This window comes from Pteropus alecto, unplaced genomic scaffold, assembly GCF_000325575.1.
Source record: "Pteropus alecto unplaced genomic scaffold, ASM32557v1 scaffold270, whole genome shotgun sequence".
Taxonomy (NCBI): domain Eukaryota; kingdom Metazoa; phylum Chordata; class Mammalia; order Chiroptera; family Pteropodidae; genus Pteropus; species Pteropus alecto.
Genome location: NW_006430735.1, coordinates 6672741 through 6692177, shown reverse-complemented (window position 1 = coordinate 6692177; position 19437 = coordinate 6672741). Strand labels below are relative to the sequence as shown.

General features: G+C 38.0%; 1 protein-coding gene and 1 pseudogene across 1 annotated transcript in view; one reads left to right on the top strand and one right to left on the bottom strand.

The window, feature by feature from the left end:
- GRAMD1C (GRAM domain containing 1C) overlaps positions 1 to 4221 on the bottom strand; it is a 75322-nt gene extending 71101 nt beyond the window's left edge. The window contains exon 1 of the mRNA XM_025051447.1: positions 4157 to 4221. Coding sequence (XP_024907215.1) covers positions 4157 to 4183 — 27 coding nt within the window. The 5' untranslated portion in view covers positions 4184 to 4221. The remainder of the gene's footprint in view (positions 1 to 4156) is intronic.
- Positions 4222 to 5865: 1644 nt separating this feature from the next.
- Positions 5866 to 5984, top strand: LOC112485280 (annotated as a pseudogene).
- The last annotated feature ends 13453 nt before the right edge of the window (positions 5985 to 19437 follow it).

The window sequence follows — 19437 nt, the reverse complement described above, 5'->3', positions numbered from 1 at the left end:
AGGAGCCATTAGCTCACCAAGACCTTTAAGTACCTCTGTAGCTGCTGCCACCTATGCCTCTGTTGTAACAAAAACCCTGATCCTCAGGGTTACAGGGAAAAGCATCCATAGCACCCGTGTGGCACAGCAAAGGGTTAATTCAAATTCAACTTAATCTTGGGGTTCTTATATAAAGTAACCACAGGGGAAGCACTTAACCCTGATGATACTGATTTGGGGCTCTCTGGAGAAAGAAATTTATAAATAGGAAAGGGTAGAGAAGACCTCCTCCACCCAAAGTATATTCGCTAACCACCAAAAAGAGAGAAAAAGAAACAAAGTTGGATACAAGGAAAATAAATACATTAACAACAACAAAAAAAACTGAAACAGAGGTCCCCAATTTGACTCAGTTGGAAATCCAAAAATTTATTAAAATAATTTATACAACAAAAGGTAAAGATTGGCTTTTCCACCTCTACAGCATAGGTTTTGAATTCACTTCAGCATCTGCTGAAATGCATCAATTAACAAATCTTTATGGATTAAATCAATATTGGGCTCAAACTACAGCTATACGTGGAGATCTCACTAAATTTAGACCAGGTACTCCCAATGATCTTAGGGGAATTACTAAACATAAATAGAAAACAAATAAATATGCCTCCCTTTAACCACCAGAACTACTGCCTTGCCAAAATTCTCCCTGATCACAGTACCCATCGCCCTAAAATAATCTATAGTGGGAATAGATGCTCTGACCCAATGAATAATAAATTTAAATCAAGTCTTTGGAGCTTACAAATCGGATTTTTCAAAAGTGGAACCCCATGGACCATTTCCCCCAATCCCTTTTAATTAGTTAAAATAGCTAATGCAGCTCAATGTAAAATAAAATACGGCCATCGAAGATTGAGATTTATTATGTAAGACTTAATTAGTGAAAGAGTGATTATCCCTACTGCTTCTCCATTTAACAGCCCAACGTGGCTTCTTAAAGTTGGAAAAACGAATGGTGCTTTACAGTTGATTACTGTATCCTTGATGCTGTGATCCAACCCATGAAGTCCCCTATATCCAAATACTGACTCTAACCAATCAGAAACAGGCAAATATTGTGATATCATAAATTTGGCTAATATGTTCTATTCAGTGCCTCTTTCAATAATCTCTCAGTCACAGTTTGCTTTCACCTCCGGAGGTACACGACATACCTTTACCTAGCTACTCATGGCATACCTCAAAAGCCTTGCCATTGCATGCAGCCCTTACAGGCAAGATCTTAACTGTATCCAATTTTCTCTAGGAGCACAGGTACGATATTACATTGATTACACCCCTTCTCTGAGGATATTCTTTTGACACATCCATTTAGGACACACAAATACTCACAAAGGAGCTCACAAAAAGGGGATGGGCCATTGCGCCACACATATGTAAGGCCTGCCACCTTGGTTAAATTCCTGAAAATTATTTGGTAAACCAGGGATTGATTACAGGCCCTCTTAGCATCCACAACATTAAAACAAGCCCAACATCTTTGAGGCCTTTGGGAGTTCTAGAGGCAATATATTCCTCATTTTACTTACACCCATTTATTCTGTTATTTGCAAATCAGTCCACCCAAAATGGGGCTCCTTCCCCCCTAAAATTTAAAATTTGTCAAAATTATCACATACAGACTCTCCCATTAGTGCTACTCCCCCAATACACACACACACACACACACACACACACACACACACACACACACAAAGAATCCTTCACTGTAGAGACTTAAGCAGCTTCTTTTCATGATTCCTAGAGTCTCTGGACCACCCATAATGTCTATAAATTGTCCACAGGCTTCTGATGCAAGAAACTATCTCCACACTATATACCATTAGAGCAGCAATTACTGCCAGCATACTGGACTCTCCAGGAAATAGAGCCTGTGACCCTCCATCCCCAGCTGTCCATTATGCCTTGGGTCCTGAAAGCTCAGCACCGCCAAGTCCTCCTAGCTACATAACAGAAACAAATCTGGGCCTCACACGTATCCCACTTGCAGAAGGGCATGGCCTTCCCTGTCCTCATTCCTTTGTCAGATATCATGGTGTTGGAAGAGGTCACTCCTCTTCTCAGCTCTTTGAATACCTGGGGAGCAAGTTGGGTTCGACTGAGTGAACAGTAATAGGAGTTTGTACTCTTCAAACTTCCATTTGAAGTTTGATGGACAAACTTGCTGTTCAGTGAACAGCATCACCACCATTACACATGATGGAGCTCACTGGAGACCTACAGCTTTTCATCCCTTAACCGGAATGTCCCCAATAAAGGAAAGGATCCAAGTTCAGCGCAACTGGCTGAACTTCCCACAGTCACCTTAACAGTGAATGCTCTGGCCAAAAATCGGAGCACATTTTCACAGACTCTTGGACCACTGCCTAAGAGATGCATCCTTTGAGGTAAAGAACGCTGGAACTCTCTTGCTTCACAGGCTCTCAAAATATAAACCAAAGTCACACATGTCTCTACATATACTAAAGCCATAATAAAAGACCTCACCAAGACATTCCTTATGCCCCTCAGAGTTCCAGACATTACTCATAATGACCAAGGCACTCATTGTACTTCACAAAATACACATCATTGGGCTCTTGAACAAGGTATTCAGCGGAACTTTCCTCTTCCTTACTGACTTCAGGCTGCAGGCCTCACAGAGCCATTATGGCTTAAACAAGTTTAAACAAGTTCAAATTCAACTAAATAAAAAAGGGTACATTTCAGTCATCAAACATCAGAGGTGAAATATAATAAGTCTCACTCCATTTTTTGTTATGCTTGTCTGCAGACAGCTTTTAAGCCTCCCCCCTCCTTCTTTCTCTTCTGACCCTCAAATGGGCAAGTTAGTAAGAAAGCATGGGTGTTCTTTCCTTTCGTGTGGGTGGGAGAGTCAAACCAAGCAAGCCCTGTCCACACGCAGGAACCCTTACACTCACCCCATCCCCTAACCACAATAAAAACCTGAGGCCAGCCTCTTTTCCTTGCCTATTCAAGTCATTTCGGATCTGCTTGAGAATCTGGCCCTGCTCTTCCCTTTTCATGTTAAGTATATATGTAATAAACCTTTATGTATAAGTAATAAACCTCTTTATACCTTCATGGTGTGTGTATGGCATCACCACTTTCTATATCCAAAACAAATTTTGGTGGGGGTCCATTCTGGCTTTGTAGAATGGCTACAACAGAATCCCGCTTCTCTAAGTTATTAGCTGTGTGGTCATTGGCAGTCACTCAATCTCTCCAAAGCTGTTTTCTTCACTCTACAGTAGGGGTAATAATTCTCTCTAGTCTAGACAATAAGCTCATGGAGAGCATGGATCATGTCTGTGTTGCTCACCATCTTATCCCAAACATCCAGGGCCAGAGAGATATAGATGAAAGAATGACTGATTGGGTTCATGAATATCTATCTTGCCTATTCCATAGTAATGTTTAGAGAATCAATTGAAAAAGTATTCACCATTTGTTCATTCGGCAATTATTTGAGTGCCTCCACCATTTTGTAAACTGTAAAATGCTACTCAAATAAAAGGCACTGCGTTGACTGCAATTCTCCAGAAGTAAAATATATACACAAAACCAAAGTAAAAGTAATGAAGATAGTATTCAGAAATGCATGTACTCCTGAAGCAATGGTAGGCTTTCACCCTGAAGATCAATCAACAAGTTCTATTTATCAAATAAGGTAGTAAACAAATAACGGAACTAGCTGAAACCAAAAACGTGGTTGACGGCACAGTGATTTAAACCACCTAGTCTGAGCCCTTTAATCAAGAGCTGTTAAGCGAAGGGGGTGAAACTGGATCAACGTGATATCGGGTCAGTATCTTGACAACAGAGCCCGAGTCAATGGGACTTGAGGCTGAGACATCTGGAATATGACATTTCGGGTCCAAATTCCTGCACACGTCCACAGAAAAGCAGACCCTTCCAGCATCGCCCACAAGCGAAAGGCTCGCAGGAAGCTCAGGAAACCGTTTCCTCGGTAACAACTTTCCACTTTACTCCAAAGAGCACCAAGAAAAAGGAAGGGAGGAATTCATTACCATAATCCGAGAGGGGTTAAACAACCATCGCGAAGGACACTAGTAAGTCACGGTTTAGGAACCCGCCCCAGCGAGGCGCCCCTTACCTGGCGGACAGTCAGAGGGCCCTCCATCGCGGCTCCCTCCGCCGCCCGCCGCGGTACCGCGCACGCGCGCTTTTTTTGCGAGAGCCACCTGGAGTTCTGCCGGCGCGCCTTGCGCCCTCTGGCGGCAGTTGAGAACCCTTGCTTTGACTGACTCCTAAAAACGTAATGTTAGTTTGTTAGCCTAAAGTCAATCTTTACTAGGGATCAGAATGAGTGAGCCCCTGTCCTTACCTACCTCCCAACCTCCTGGGCCTACCTGGAATGGCTTCTAGGCACAAGTCACTCCTCACAAAGCCCCTCCTCTGCTCCAATACATACCCTGATCCAATGTACGAAAAAGTAAATTGCATGACAGTCTCGGTCCTTCAAATAATGGTTTGAGGTTACTGATAAAAAGCTATTGAGTATTGCAGATCCTGGTTCTCCAAAAAGCAGCTATAAAAGACATTCTAAACAACTGAGGAAGATTGAATATGAAGTGTATATTAGAGTTGGTATTATGGAATAATTAACGACTTATTGATAAATTTATCAATAAACTTATTGACATGCATTTATGTATAATTAATACTGCGTGGTTGTGTTGGAGAATGTCTTTATTATAGACAATCTGCGCTCAAGTATTTAGACCTGAAGCGTTATATCTGCAACTTGATTTCAAATCCTTCAACAAAGATGTCATAAACTGAATGCATCTCCCAGAAATTCATATATTGACACATAATCCCCTTTGGTCATGTGAGGAAACAGTGAGAAGACGACATTCTATGAATAGGATGTGGGCTCTCGCCAGATGCTGAATTTGCTGATGTCTTGATCTAGAACCTCCTAGACTCCAGAACCTTCAGAAATAAATGTTGTTTAAGCCACCCTCTCTATGGTATTTTTGTTATAACATCCCGAATAGACTAAGTTAGATAGACAGCAAAATAGTAACAATTATTGCATCTATGTGGAGGATGTACCACTGTTCAATTATTCTTTTTCTATTTTTGTATGTTTGACTCTCTCTACCCAACTTGACATTATGATTATGAAAATAATCATAATGTCAAGTTGGGTAGAGAGAGTCAAACCCAGTTCCACAAAAAGTCAGAGACTGAGTGTATTTTTTTTTTCCTGTGGGGGCCATTGTCCTAAACAAGTTTACTGTGCTGTTCTTACATTCAAAACCCACTCCCTTCTCCCAATGGGAGACAGCGGAGGGAAGGATTTTCACTGTACAGGCATGCCTCCTCACTGAGCTCCCCCCTCTTAATGCTCAGTCCTTCTATTCATAGTCCACTGAAACATAGACCATGGGATTGTCTACCCATGTCCTTTATTCATTTTATCTATAAAGGATCTTATCTGTAAAAATTACTTTTATTGAATATGAGTACGTAGGATAATTACATAATATATATAAAACATATGCAAGGTATCCAGAATGATGTGTAACAAAAGAACTTTATATCTACGGTCTAGTTTGAAGTTCCCTAAGCATCTCCCTCATTCTAACTCCTTCTTTTCCCTCTCAAAGGGAAATTATGCTTATGATTTTTTGCTTCTCTTTAGAGTTTTATTATATTTGTATTCTTTAATGTATTTGCAGTATATTTGTTATGACATTTTATAAACTGAATATTACTGTATTTTGACTCATTTCTTTCACTCACCATTATGTTCTTGAGATTCGCCCAAGTTATTGTATATTTTTAAAATATATATTCTATGGCCATGCCACCCTGAATGAGCCCTATCCCTTCTGATCTCAGAAGCTAAGCAGGGTTGGGCCTGGTTAGTACTTGGAAGGGAGACCACCTAGGAAGACCAGGTGCTGTAGGCATAAAAAATAAAAAATAAGAGATTGTAAGATGACAAGGTCCTTGCAATCTGTGAGGTCAACAAAGGGTTGCCTCGCCTAAAATAAATAAATAAGTAAGAAAGTAAGTAAATAAATAAGTAAATAAAATATTACATGCTAAAGAACAAATTACCTAATAAGACAAGAAAGGATAGTTCTTGTCTTGCAAAACTTATCATAAGCTGGTTTTTCCTTCAATGTCGTATGGGGGTCACTGCCCTAAACAAGTTTATTGTGCTGTTCTTAAATTCAGAACAAATGGCTGCCCTGAAGTGAAATTAGTCTGGATTCAAATTTTGGCTCCACCACATATTTACAACTCACTTAATCTCTTGTTCCCTGTGTCATCATTTGTTACATGGAGACAGCAACAGTATAGTATTAGACTGCTAGGGCTGCCATAACGAAATACCACAGACCAGGTGTCTTAAACAGAAATTTATTTTCTCACAGTTCTGGATGTTAGAAGTCCAAGGCCAATTCGGTTACTGGTAAGGACTCTTCCTGAAGGGCAGGAGGTGCTTTCTTGTTATGTCCTCACACTGTATGCTCTTTGATGTCTCTTCTTATAAGGACACTAATCCTATTAAATAAGGACCTTATGACCTCACTTAACATTAAGTACTTCCTGACATCAAATACAACCACACTAGGGTGGAGGGAAGACTTTAATATATTGATTTAGAGAGACACATACATTCAGTCCATAATAGTACTAAGTAATAATGGGCTCAGATGTGATAATCTATATAAAACAGCACAACCTCTAGTGAAGAACCAATTACCAGTTTGCTCTTTTTGGCATATGCTAATCATAGAAATGTATATTTAAAATGAGAAACCATTTTTATACCTGAGTGATAGTATAAATTGGTACTTAATAAGTCCTTTTCTGGGAATCTATTCTACAAAAGAAATAATCCTTTACTCACCAAAACATTCTCTGGAGCCTTTCTTATACTTGTGAAATATTAGAAAGTAAATATCCAAATAAATAAATAAAATGGGAATAGTATTAAGTAAGTTATGGTGCTATCTGTTAGGCACTATATTTGGTTTTGCCAGAATTAATCATTTAAATTTCCTAAACTTGGGATGACTCCATAGTGTAGCAGTTGGCATGTCTGCTTTACATGCAGAAGGTCCTGGGCTTGCTCCCCAGGTGGGCCCAGGGACTATACCCACCCCCCCAACCCCCCCACCCCCGTGCTCTGGGCCCCCCGCATGTGGGAGGAGATGCCCCGCCTTTAGAGATCTAGTTCTTAAGGGGAAAGCAGCAACATCCATAGGTCAGGGGTAGAAGTGTGTGTGTGTTGGGGGCCGGAATCAAAGAGGGGGAAATAAATAAATAAACACATTTTCTAGACTTAAAATATGAAAATGGAGATAGGCATCCATAGAAAATATGAGACCGAGATTGTTATATAGAGTTAATCTTGAATGTATGCTAATTTATTTCTGTTTTAACATGCACAAAGTTGGTACTATATTAATGAGCTGCGACACATTTTACTTTTGGCCTCTATACACCACTGTATTGAAAAAAAGATTTTAAATGGTTTTTAATCATTAATTCAAAGATATATATTGAGCCCCTTGTATGGGCCAGGAGCTGTTCTGAGAGCTGGGGGTCTGTAAATAAAATAGATAAAAATCCTAATCCTTATGGAGCCTATATTCTAAAATAGAGAGACAGATGATAGATAAAATTATACCTATGTCAGATGGTGGCAATACCTGTGGAGACAAACAAAACAAGGAAGGGACAGAAATATTTTGAATAAGGAGGTCACGGAGAGCTTCACTGAGAAGATGATGTTCGAAAAAAATGTATGAGGAAAGACACTACAGGGATATCTGAGATAAGGGGGTTCAAGACAGAGGAATGAGTGAGTTCAAAGGTCTCTGGGGTGGGAGGGCGCCTGGTCTGTTTGAGGAGCAACAAGGGAGGCCAGTGTGGACAGAGCCAAGTAAGCAAGGGGAAGAGTAGAGTAAATTAGATCAGTCAGGCAAAGTGGTTGAGGACAAGTCAGATCTCAGAGAGCATTCTCAGTATTGTAAAGTCTCTGGGTTTTCCTCTGCGTGAAATGGAAGAAGCCAGTGGAGGTTTTAGAAAATAAGAGTGACGTGACTTTACTTATAAAAGGACCATTCTGGCTACTATATCTTCCTGAATAGTCTCCTTGCTTCTGTCTTTTCCCCTTACAGACTGTAAAGGGGAGTCTGACCTGACATCCAGATAAGAAAGGGATATCTGAGATAAGGGGGTTCAAGACAGAGGAATGAGTGAGTTTCCCTGCCTTGAATTATTTTTAATGGCTCTACTCTGAGCCTCTTCTGGCCACAATCTCCCTTTCCAGATCATACTACAAATAGCCAGGGACCTGGAATTCCTTGCTCAAACTGCCCCTAGTCCACTTACAGGAACTTGAAAGCCTTCCTCCATGGGTCTGTTCTTTCTAGAGTGGATAACATCACCTGCATGCACACCCTAGGCCTGTAGAATTACCAATGGTAGCTGTTTGTAATGAGTATAGGTATATCTTGGACATGCAGACTGGGGTGTCCGTATGCATGAACAAAATGCTCCTTGCAGTGGGGAATGGAGCCAGAGCTGAGAATAGAAAAAGAGCAGGTTGAAGGCTGGTGGCCAGAAAACAGTTATCTCCACATTACTTACTTCCTGATGCAGAACCCTTAGAAGCCTGAGAATTCCCAATTCATACTGGTGTTTCAGGTCTTTGTAGAGATATATTTGTCAAGATAAGAAATTAGAAGATACTTAAGTTTTTTATTTGTAATTTTAAAAAAATGTATGCAAATATAGGCATCCATTTGTATTCTTGCCTCAAGCTCCACAAATGTTAGGGACAGGACTGATAAAGGGGCAATGATCAAAGAGACCAGTAGAAGGTTACTGTAATAACTCATATGAGACACGATGATTTGGACCAAATGTGGTAATCATAGCAGTGATGAGAATAGTCAGGTTCTGCATATACAGTATTTTGAAGGAAGAATTAAAATGATTTTCTGATGGACTGGTAATATAGTATGAGAGAGAAAAGTTAGGAATAACTCTAAAGCTATTTGCCTGTACAACTAAAAGGATGAAGCAGCTATTTACTGAGATAAGAAAGCCTAAAAGAACAGTTTGGGGAGCTATGAGTTTGGTTTTAAATATGTTAAGTTTGAGATGCTAATTAGACATCCAAGTGGAAATATAGAGTAAGAGGTTGTGTATACACAAGCCTTAAGTTCAGAGGCTATAAACTTGGGAATTATCAGAAAATCAATGGTTTTGAAAGCTATGAAATTGGGTAACAACATCAGGTGAGTAAATGTACATAGTAAAAACATCCAATGACTTGTTCCTGGAATACTCCAAAGTTTAGAAGTTGAGTAGATGAAGAGGAAACAGCAAAGACTCTGAGAAGAAATGGTCAGTGAGAGAGAGAACTTCACTCTGAAGCGAAATAAAGAATTTCAAGGAGGTTGGAAAAATCAAAGACGTTAAATATTGCTAACAGACCAAGTAAGTCAAGAACTGAGAAGAGTTCTGTGTTACTCTGTATTTAGCAATCTGGAGGTTGTTAGTGACTTTGACAAGAACAATTTCAGTAGAGAGCAGATTCAAGAGAAAAGGGAAAGAAGTATAAGGCAGCGTGTATAAACAACTAGTTGAAAGAGTTTTGCTCTAAATGAGGCTGTGAAATAGGACAGTAGCTAGAGGGGAGATTTAAAGTCAAAAGAAGTTTTGCTGTTTTGCTTTATTTTAAAATTTTGTTTTTTAAGATGGGAACAATAACAGCATGTTTGAATACTCATAGGAATGCTCCAACAGAGGTAAAAAAAAGTGATGTAAGAGAGATACGGAGAATGGCTGGAGTGAAGACCTTGAATAAGAAAAGAGATAGGATCTAGTATGAAAGTGGATGGGCTGGCCTTGGATAGGATATTTTCTTAGTATCAAGAAAGAATATGTGGGCACAAGTGTAGATAAGAGCATAGATGTGGCGAGGCGATTTTGTGGTAGTTCTCTCTGATGGCTTCAAAGCAGCCCCTGACAGCCAGGAGATGGCCAGGCACTCACAGCCAGGCCATGGTGTTCTGTTGAAGATGAAAAATTTCACATAATACCAATATTAAAAAATAAAAGCCACTCTAAGATCATAATAGAGCAAGACAATAACAAGGCCACTCCATAATTATGTCTAAACAGAGACAAAAATGTGGATATAGTCCAAACCATAAAAGTGACCAAATATCCCCCAATACTGGCTAATATGAGTGACTTCTGCTTATTTCCACAGTTTTAGCTTCACTTTGTTCCTCCCACCGTCTGAGTAAGATGGATTAACGCATTTGATCATAGAATTTACTGCAGCTTTTGACAACATATAATCCAGAGAAAGGCCCCACTTCTTAAATCTGCTTCCCCAAATCACCTAACACAAACCCAAATCCTATAGAAATCTTTTCGATCACCCATTTACTGAGATGTCCACATGGTTCTTCATGTTGTGCTTTCACCGTCATTTCAGCAAGTCGATAAACTCACCATTGTTCAACTACAGGTGTGTTTCTGATAGTCATTGGCTGAAGGGCATTGATATTTCTCAGTGAAATAGAACACAGGGTGAAAGTGAACATGGAGGACAAGTTGTTGGAAGTGTGAGGAGAAAGGAGAAATTATGAAATACTTACTTGGGATTGTAGGAAAAAGAATGGACTAATGTATTAGGGAAACAATAGGATTGCTGGGCCACACCAGTGCCTAACTGAGATTCACAGTCATGTATTTAAAGTGAGAGAACACTAATATAAAAAGAGCTCTTAGAAATCGATATGGAAAAGCCACAATCAAGTAAAAAAATCAGTAAAGTATATGTCAGAGGGTTCGCAGAAAATAAAATACAAATGTCTCTTTAAAGAAATATAGAAAGATGTTCAATTTCGCTTTGAATAAAAAAATAGAAATTAAAACCACACTGAAATACCATTTTTCACCTACTGAATTGACAAAAACAGAGAGGTTGGATAATACATTCCATTGATAAGACTGTTAAGGAGACAGAAACTCTCACGGCGGGAGTGTAAAGTGGTATAGCACTTTGGCAATAACTATAAAAACTACAAAATGCATGTACTCTTGCAGTAATTCCATTTCTGGGCTATTTCCTATAGATTTAATTGCACACATACAAAATAACGTTCAAAGTTATTCATTGGAGAATTCCTTGCATTAGCAAAAATTGGAAACAAATGTTCTTCAGTGAAGGCCTGGCTGAATAAACTATGTACATTCATCCATTGGAATTCTATGCTGTATTTAAAGAAAAAAAGAACAAAGGATGAGATCAACAAAAATAGCAGAGAACTCTGAGTCTTTACCTCCATAAAAACAACAAATAAGCAGGCAAAAAACTGTCAGAACAACATATTCAGAACTCTGGAATTCAATCAAACATTTAACAATCAAAGGAAAGCTTAATTAAGAAAAAAAAAAAACAGCTGAGTCTCAGTAAAAGAGCTTTATAATATTTTAATTTACCCTGGTAACATCTTCCACTCCAGTGCTGGGAATTCCCAGCACTAGTATTGGAGGAAGCAGTACAGAACTTACTCTCAAAAAATTGTGGTTGTTTGCTTTGACCTGTCTGGTGGCTCCCTGAAGGACCGGCACAAAGATTTGCCTTTATTTTACCTAACTCAGAACTCTCCCAGGGATAAGACAGCCATCTCTAGGGTGAGGGGGACATTTGTTGAAAACATTTAAAGGCATATGTCTTAGCCACTGACGACACTTCAGGCAAGAGAAAAGAGTTGAGGCAAATAAGGGACAATCTGAAAAGCTTGGGAGGAAAGGCTAGAGAATGAAATGTTTTCGGGAATAAAGGCTTTGAAAAGCTCCCACAAATTTCTGAGAATGTACAAAACCATCCACATACCCTGAGTTGAGAGCATGCACAGAAAAGACCTAAAAAGGCCCTAAACTCTCACCTCTGGCTGATCGTCAGGCTCTGCGTAAACAGGAGGGAAAGCTAAGGAGAAGTTAAAGCCTGCCTGAGTGTTGAAGGCATGACAAAGCACATACACACAGCCCATCTGCGAAGACGAGGAGGTCTTTTATTCTTTCTTCCTTTTTTTTTTTTTTTTTTTTGGTTCAAGAGTTTAAGGAAATCTCTGTCAAATCATTAGCTGATCACTAATCTAACAGAGCAGATTTCTGTGGCCACACATGACAAGAGTTCAAAATTTACAAAGTTAACTTACGAGGTACCGAGAGTAGTCAAATCCATTGAGAACAGAGAGTAGAATTATAGTTTCGGGGGTGGAGGCACAGAATGAGGAGCTATTGTTTAATGGATACAGAATATCAGTTTGGAAAGATGAAAAAGTTCTCAGGGTAGATGGGGGATGATTGCACAGCAATATGAGTGTACTTAATGCCACCGAACGGTACTTTAAAATGAATAAAACGATAAATTTTATATTATGTATGTTTTACCACACACAAAAAAATAGTTCATAAAAGTCATCAAACAAACAACCAACAAATACCAGAAAAAGCAGTTATAACAAACCCCAGAGAGGACAATCTGATTTCCTGAGTTACTACATCAAAATATTCAAAATGTTTTGTTTTCAACAAAAATTACAAGACTCAAAAGAAATAAGAAAATATGGCCCATACACAAGGAAAAATTAATAAAAGCTGTTCCTAATGAAGCCCAGACATTGAACAGATAAAACTTTAAATAAACTAATATATACTCAAAGAGCTAAAGGAAATTATATACAAAAATGGGACCCATGCAAACAACATCTCACCAAACACAGACTATCAATAAAGAGATTATAAAAGGAATTCTGGGGTTGAAAAGGGAAATAACTGAAATTAAAAATTCTCTAGAGGGGTTCAATAGCAGATTTGAGCAGGTAAACTTAAAGATAGTTCAGTTGAGATAATCAACTCTAAGGATCAGAAATTTTTAAAAAGCAAGAAAAAAAAATCAACAGGATCTGAGAGATCTGTGGAACATTATCAAGTGTACCAACATATACATAATGGAATTCCCAGAAAGAGAGGAGAGAGAGAGAAAGGGACAGAAAGAATACTTGAAGAAACAATGCGCCCCCCCCAAAAAAAAGAAAAAAGAAAAAAAAGAATCTCTTTGAATTGATATAGAAAAATCTACAAAATAGGTTATTAAATTACAAAAGCAAAATGCAAAACTACATATAGTCCCAAAAATGCATACTATGAATCTAATAATGAGGAAACATCAGACAAATTTATATTGGGGCATCCTACAAAATAATTGACTTGAATTCTTTAAAAAAAATCAAGTTCATGAAAGCCATAAAAGATTAAAGAATTTTTGTTCCATATTAAAGGAGATGAAAGACATATGGCAGCTAAATGCAATGTGTAATATTGGATTAGATCCTGAACCAGAAATAAAAAAAAAATATATATATATATATATTGCTCTAAATATATAAATATATATTTTGCTCTAAAGAACATTATTGGGACAACTGGAACACTGAGCAAAGTTTACAGATTAGATTATAGAATGCATTCAATGTTGATTATATTGTTTTTGATAATTATGCTGTGGTTAGCTATGAGAATGTCCTTGTTTTAGGAAATATACAGATGTATGTTTATTTAGGTTTAACTGATATAGTTAGGTTTAACTCACTCTCAAATGATTCAGAGAAAAATATGTCCAGAGGGAGATGATAATAAAATAAATAAAACAAACATGGAAATGTTAATAAATGGGGAATTTGAGTAAAGGGTATATGGGAAGACTTTGTACTATTTTTGTAATTTTCCTTATTTCAAATAATTAAAAACTATTATAACCTGTCAAAAAATAAAGTGAAACCAGTCTGCACAGATGTGTGTTTTTCTGCAGTTGCATAGATGCAAACATAGAATGGTCAGAGTTGAATAGAGAAAAAGAGATCTAAGATAAAGAAAGTGGTAACATTTTCTGGGAGAGTAGGATGAGATCTAGTGAAGAAAACAACTTCAGACACTCATAAAAGCTAAGGATACATGTGAAGAAGCTAGCGCTGGAGTAAAAAGAGAGAAGTGTAAGCTGAGAGAGTTCCTACATCATTTGCTAAAGGTATTGGGTTTCTAGATTTCATTTCATTAAGCTGTGAATTATTTAAATCTACCTTGAGTCAATTTCTGAAATGAGATGCCATGTATTATATAATGTACACTATAATCAGTGGTATTATATAAATAAACACACCCAAATTTGACCTGCCATCTCTCACACCCCTTTACTATCCCTTTGTTTTAATGATAGCTGTTAATGTCACAATTTTATCATTGCCATTTTAAGTACAAATGCTTGACTTTTACAAAGATAGAAATCAATGTTTTCTAACAGACTATTGATAGTGTAATTAAATTCGGAGATCATCAAACATGTCGAGACAATGTTTTCTTTTATATACTACTGTTCCTGGAAATTAGACATATTTAGAAACCGCGTATCTATTTTATTGAAACTAACAGGCTGCAGGACTATTATTTTTAAAAATCTCTAGTGAGATCACTTACAATTTAGCAGTTGTAATTCATGGGTAAGTGCTTTAATTCTGCCATCTAAGATAAGAATAAAAATTGTCCTTTTTGTGATTAGAACACAATGCTAAATATATATAAATTGTAAACTCTGTAGTATTTTTTGGGTAGCCATGTTTGTTGGAAACAGAGAAGCGAATACTAATATCAGTGAATATCTTGAGTCGGATCGCGCAAAGGTGCATTTAAAACAAAGTACAACCCTGGAAAACAGCACCTACATGTGATTCAGATCCTAAAACAGAAGAAAGACATGGAAGAAAAAGATATGGACATAAATTCTCAATTCTCTGAAAATTGACTGCAATTTGAAGACCGTATTTTGGTGAAAACTTCTCAGAACAAGATGCTTGTCTGACCATATTCAACCTGGCTGGAAAAATCATAGTAGTTATTTCTACTTAGTTTCCATGGAAGAGAAAATGGTACAGACGGAGGAAATGGAAGGTAATGTGTTAAGTTCAGTTCCCTAGAAGTTGAGCCTGAGAAAGAGATTCCTGTGAAAGTGGCTTACTAAGGGAGTGCTGCTCAGGCGAGACTTAACGTGGGTGTGAGGGCAGCAGGAAAGGAGAGGCGAAGCAGATATTGATGTGAGTTCGGCTGAAATTTGTCCTCAGCCTGATCCCACCAGGAGCTCTAGAGCAAGGGTCCCCAACCCCCGGGCCATGGACTGTTAGAAACCAGGTCCGTGGCCAATTAGAAACCATGCCGCACAGCAGGAGCGGCGGGCTAGCAAGCGAAGCTTCATCTATATTTGCAGCTAGTATCACCGCCTCAGCTCCACCTCAGATCATCAGGCATTTGATTCTCATAGGAGCACCGGTCCCTGGTGCCAACAAGGTTGGAGACTGTTTTCCTATATCATGTGCTCAAAATGTATTTTCATGAGAAAATTAAATTAATTCCCTAGAAACTTTGTAATCAGAAACATAGGCTATTGAGTCAGTATATTGAGCAGAAGGGGAAACGTAAACCTTGATTTTACAGCAAATTTGGCTGAAGTATAAGCAATATCAATTTAAGTGTTATAAACTGAAGATTTTAAAATTACACTTCATTAAAATAACTTGCTCCATAAACATGACAGGAGCAAGCCAAGAAGATAGGCTTGCTCTTTTGGAAAAGAATTCCTGAATTACGGTTACATAATATGTTTAATTAAATGTATGTATATTTGTATTTCTTTATAGAGCTTTAAAACATAGCTATTCTCATTACCATTTTTATCATCTCCTAAGAACTTCGCTCCAACAATGATCTCATCCTTAAAATATCATCAATTGCTCTGTTCCAACAGTCTGTTTCCCCTTTATCTAAGAGCTGGGACAAAATATCATGGTTAGAAGATCCCTTGCAAAGCAGCAGTGTGACTGAGAAACTGAATTTTAATTTTAGAACACGAGTCTAAATTCATGATTTCATACCTGTGATATACTATTTTATCATACCTTCTATATTTATTAGCTGGGATTCCTCTATGAAAAAGGACTTCCAGGATGGCTTTAAACTAAATTCGCAGGTTGAGGTTTCTCTGGAACACCTAGGCAGTGTGAACATGGTCTGCAAAGCAGCATAATGGTTGGCTTATAATTACAAATTTTCAGGTGTGTGCTCCTCAACCCACCTTCTCATGTCTTGTGGGCTCACTAGGAAGGTGGTTTCCCATTAGACTCTCTACATCGGATCTTCTGTCATTGTCACGCGGCTGTGAAAACTAAACCTTAGGGTTTGGCCAGATTCAGGGCAAAAGCAGCTTCATTACTTCATTCACTTTTCTGGGTTCCTTAGACATTGGCCTGATAAATCTTAGTATCTTATTAGCTCTCTGATGACTTATAGATTTTCAGAAAAGATTTTATAAAGTATTTTTAGTTATTTTTAGTGATAAGGTTGATCCAGTTCTGTGGCCCATCCTGTTACCAGAACTAGAAATGGAACTCAATCATGTATTCTGTAAACCTCACAACATCTCTAAGAAAGGGTTGCTTTTATTATTATTTCCCTTTTTTTCCAGATAAAGAAGCAGATGAGACACATAGAAAAACTTGTAAACCAATCCTACAGCTAGTGAACACTGGAGCCAGATTTTAAATTCACTTCTATTTTGCTCAAAGCCTTTTCCCTTAACCATCTAACAATATGCTTTATTTAGATTGAAGACTTTCAGTGACTTTTATAAAAAGCAATTTAACCTTTTTTATTTTACCTTTTTAAAATATTTTTAAACCCAGATGCTAAATTTAAAAAGAGTTCAAATATTAGAATCTATTTTTTAAAACATGTTAATGGCTACTATCAAAAATGTTCTAGAGTGAAAATATACAACTGAAGTAAATGGTTAGGTGTTATGATAAAAAATTTTTTTACCTATAGTTGACTCTGTTGGTGACTTGCCCATAGCCCCTTTACCAGACCGGTTCACCCATTCTCTGACTGAGTGTTGGCAGTTAAGAACTCACAGCAGCACATTTGTACTGAAACTTGTCCTTAGCCAACAGTAAGGAGGTGCCACATCTGATAATGCTTGGAAGATCAAGCAGTATGTGTCTGCCCCGACCCCTCTTGGTGATTATATACGAGGATATCAAGGTAATGACATCCATGCTCTAGAGTAGTGGTCCCCAACCTTTTTGGCACCAGGGACCGGTGCCTCTATGAGAATCGAATGCCTGATGATCTGAGGTGGAGCTGAGGCGGCGATGCTAGCCCTGGGGAGAGGATGCAAATACAGACGAAGCTTCACTTGTAGCTTGCTCATCTCCGGCTGTGTGGCTGGGTTCCTAACAGGCCAGGGATTGCCTCTATGCATTAAAATGTATACTATTCATCTGTCTCTCTCCAAAAACCATCTTGTGGACACAGAGCTGTGCTGTGCAGATTCCCTCTCAAGGAAAGACTTGTTCCCCTGCTGCCAGGAGTGTGGTCAGCAGACGACCTCCATCTGTCAGCTACTTCTAGGTCAGGTCTGCAGATGCCATCACACCAGAGGTCTCATTCTCACAGGGCAGCCTGAACCTGGATTCCAAGAGAAGCAGGGTTAATAAGGTCTGGCCATTTCAGCCTGATGCCTGTCAATTCAGAGCAACAACATTTGCTCCAGAGCTTCCCCACGGGAGGGGCCATGGCCAGGGCTTTGTCGGGCTTGCTTTGTATTTCGATTTCTTCTATGTCCAACCCTACTTCGCCTCCTTTCTCTCTCAAGTGTTGAATCCAAATGAATAATTTTTACCCCAGCCTCCATCTCAGCATGTTTATAAAGAATCCATGCTTTAGGAAATACTGTCCTAAATAATTTTTTTTAGGACAAATGTCAAAAGGTCTTTACAGACTTTAAAATGTAGTTCAGTGTAGGGCCATACCAACCTGAACATGTCTGATCTTGGAAGCTAAGCAGGATCAGGCCTGGTTAGTACTTGGATGGGAGACCACCTAGGAATACCAGGTGCTATAGGCATTAAAAACAAAAAAAAATGCAATTAAAAATAAAGGCCATGAATATGGTTTTATGTGATTGAAGTTGCTTTGGCTTTTATAAAAGGTGTCCAAAACTCTTAGTGCAATTTTAAGAAATCTAGTAAATGCTAGATATACTAGCTGTTTGGAAGTTGTAACAATTCAAGAGCTGTTTAGACAGTTGAAAAGCAAACTACAAAAATTATCAAAATGGATTAAAGAAAAAAGAATTTTGAATCCTAGGACAAATGCTTTTTTAAAAATGAAACTAAATTATATTCTTTTATAATTATATTCACAAGCTAAGCCTGTATATGACAAATTCAAATATTTCACAGAATTTTGATTCCTTTTTGAAATACCCTGCAATAAAGAAATGGGCAGAAGAGAAACTGCTGATCTGTTCAGTAAATATCTGAAAACCACTATATCAGAATCCTGTTTGAAATCCATATGTGTAACAATTATTACTGCTCGAATTTCATGATTTAGGAAAACTTTGTCCTACTGCCAAACCATTCGGAATCTCAGAATAACACGTGACTCAGAGCACCGTTTAAAATCAGTAACAAGGGACATTTCTTAAAGGGTAAATGGTTTGGGAAAATCTTATAATACTGAGGTTGTGGTAAAACTAGTTAACACTCAGAGAATACTTATTTAAATATAAGTCTCCTGTGTTACTTTTCCTATTTAAGCATTGAATAAAGATTCTTGTTTCCTCCAACTTGTCCCATGGTAAGAATTACCTGGGATGTTAGCTAAATTGACTCCTGTACCCTTCCCCCTAGAACAGAGATTCCAATTCAGTTGGTTTGGTGCAGGCCCGGGAACCTATATTATTCATACAATCCCATGTGTTTCTTATTTTCAGACAAGTTTGGGAAACAGCTAATTAAGACATGTATAATTATTTCAAACGTTAAACCTTCTTTTAACAGTCATTCACTGCTGCTTTGAGGATTGTAATATGTATTCATGGATACATGAATATATATTTCTATGCGACTGGTTAAAGCCCTGTTAATGAGCCAACAACATTCTGTGACTATGTGGTCTGGTTAGTTTCACTCTGTCCCAAATCTTGGTCAGTTGTCTGACAAAGTGATTGGTTGCAAAGAAAACTAAGAGTTCCTGAATTTGAATTGAAAAATTCAAATCTATCACTTCTTCTAGAAAAGCCCAAGTTTAAAAATCAAACAAGAATGTAATTTTATTAGGTAAAATTTAAACCATTTAAAAACCATCCCTACAGAATTTTTAATACAAAACTACTTTAAATAAATAGAAATCCTTAAGTGTATTCTTTTTTGGGGGGGGGTAAATTATTAATTATGACATACATACAGAAAAATGCTTGAATCA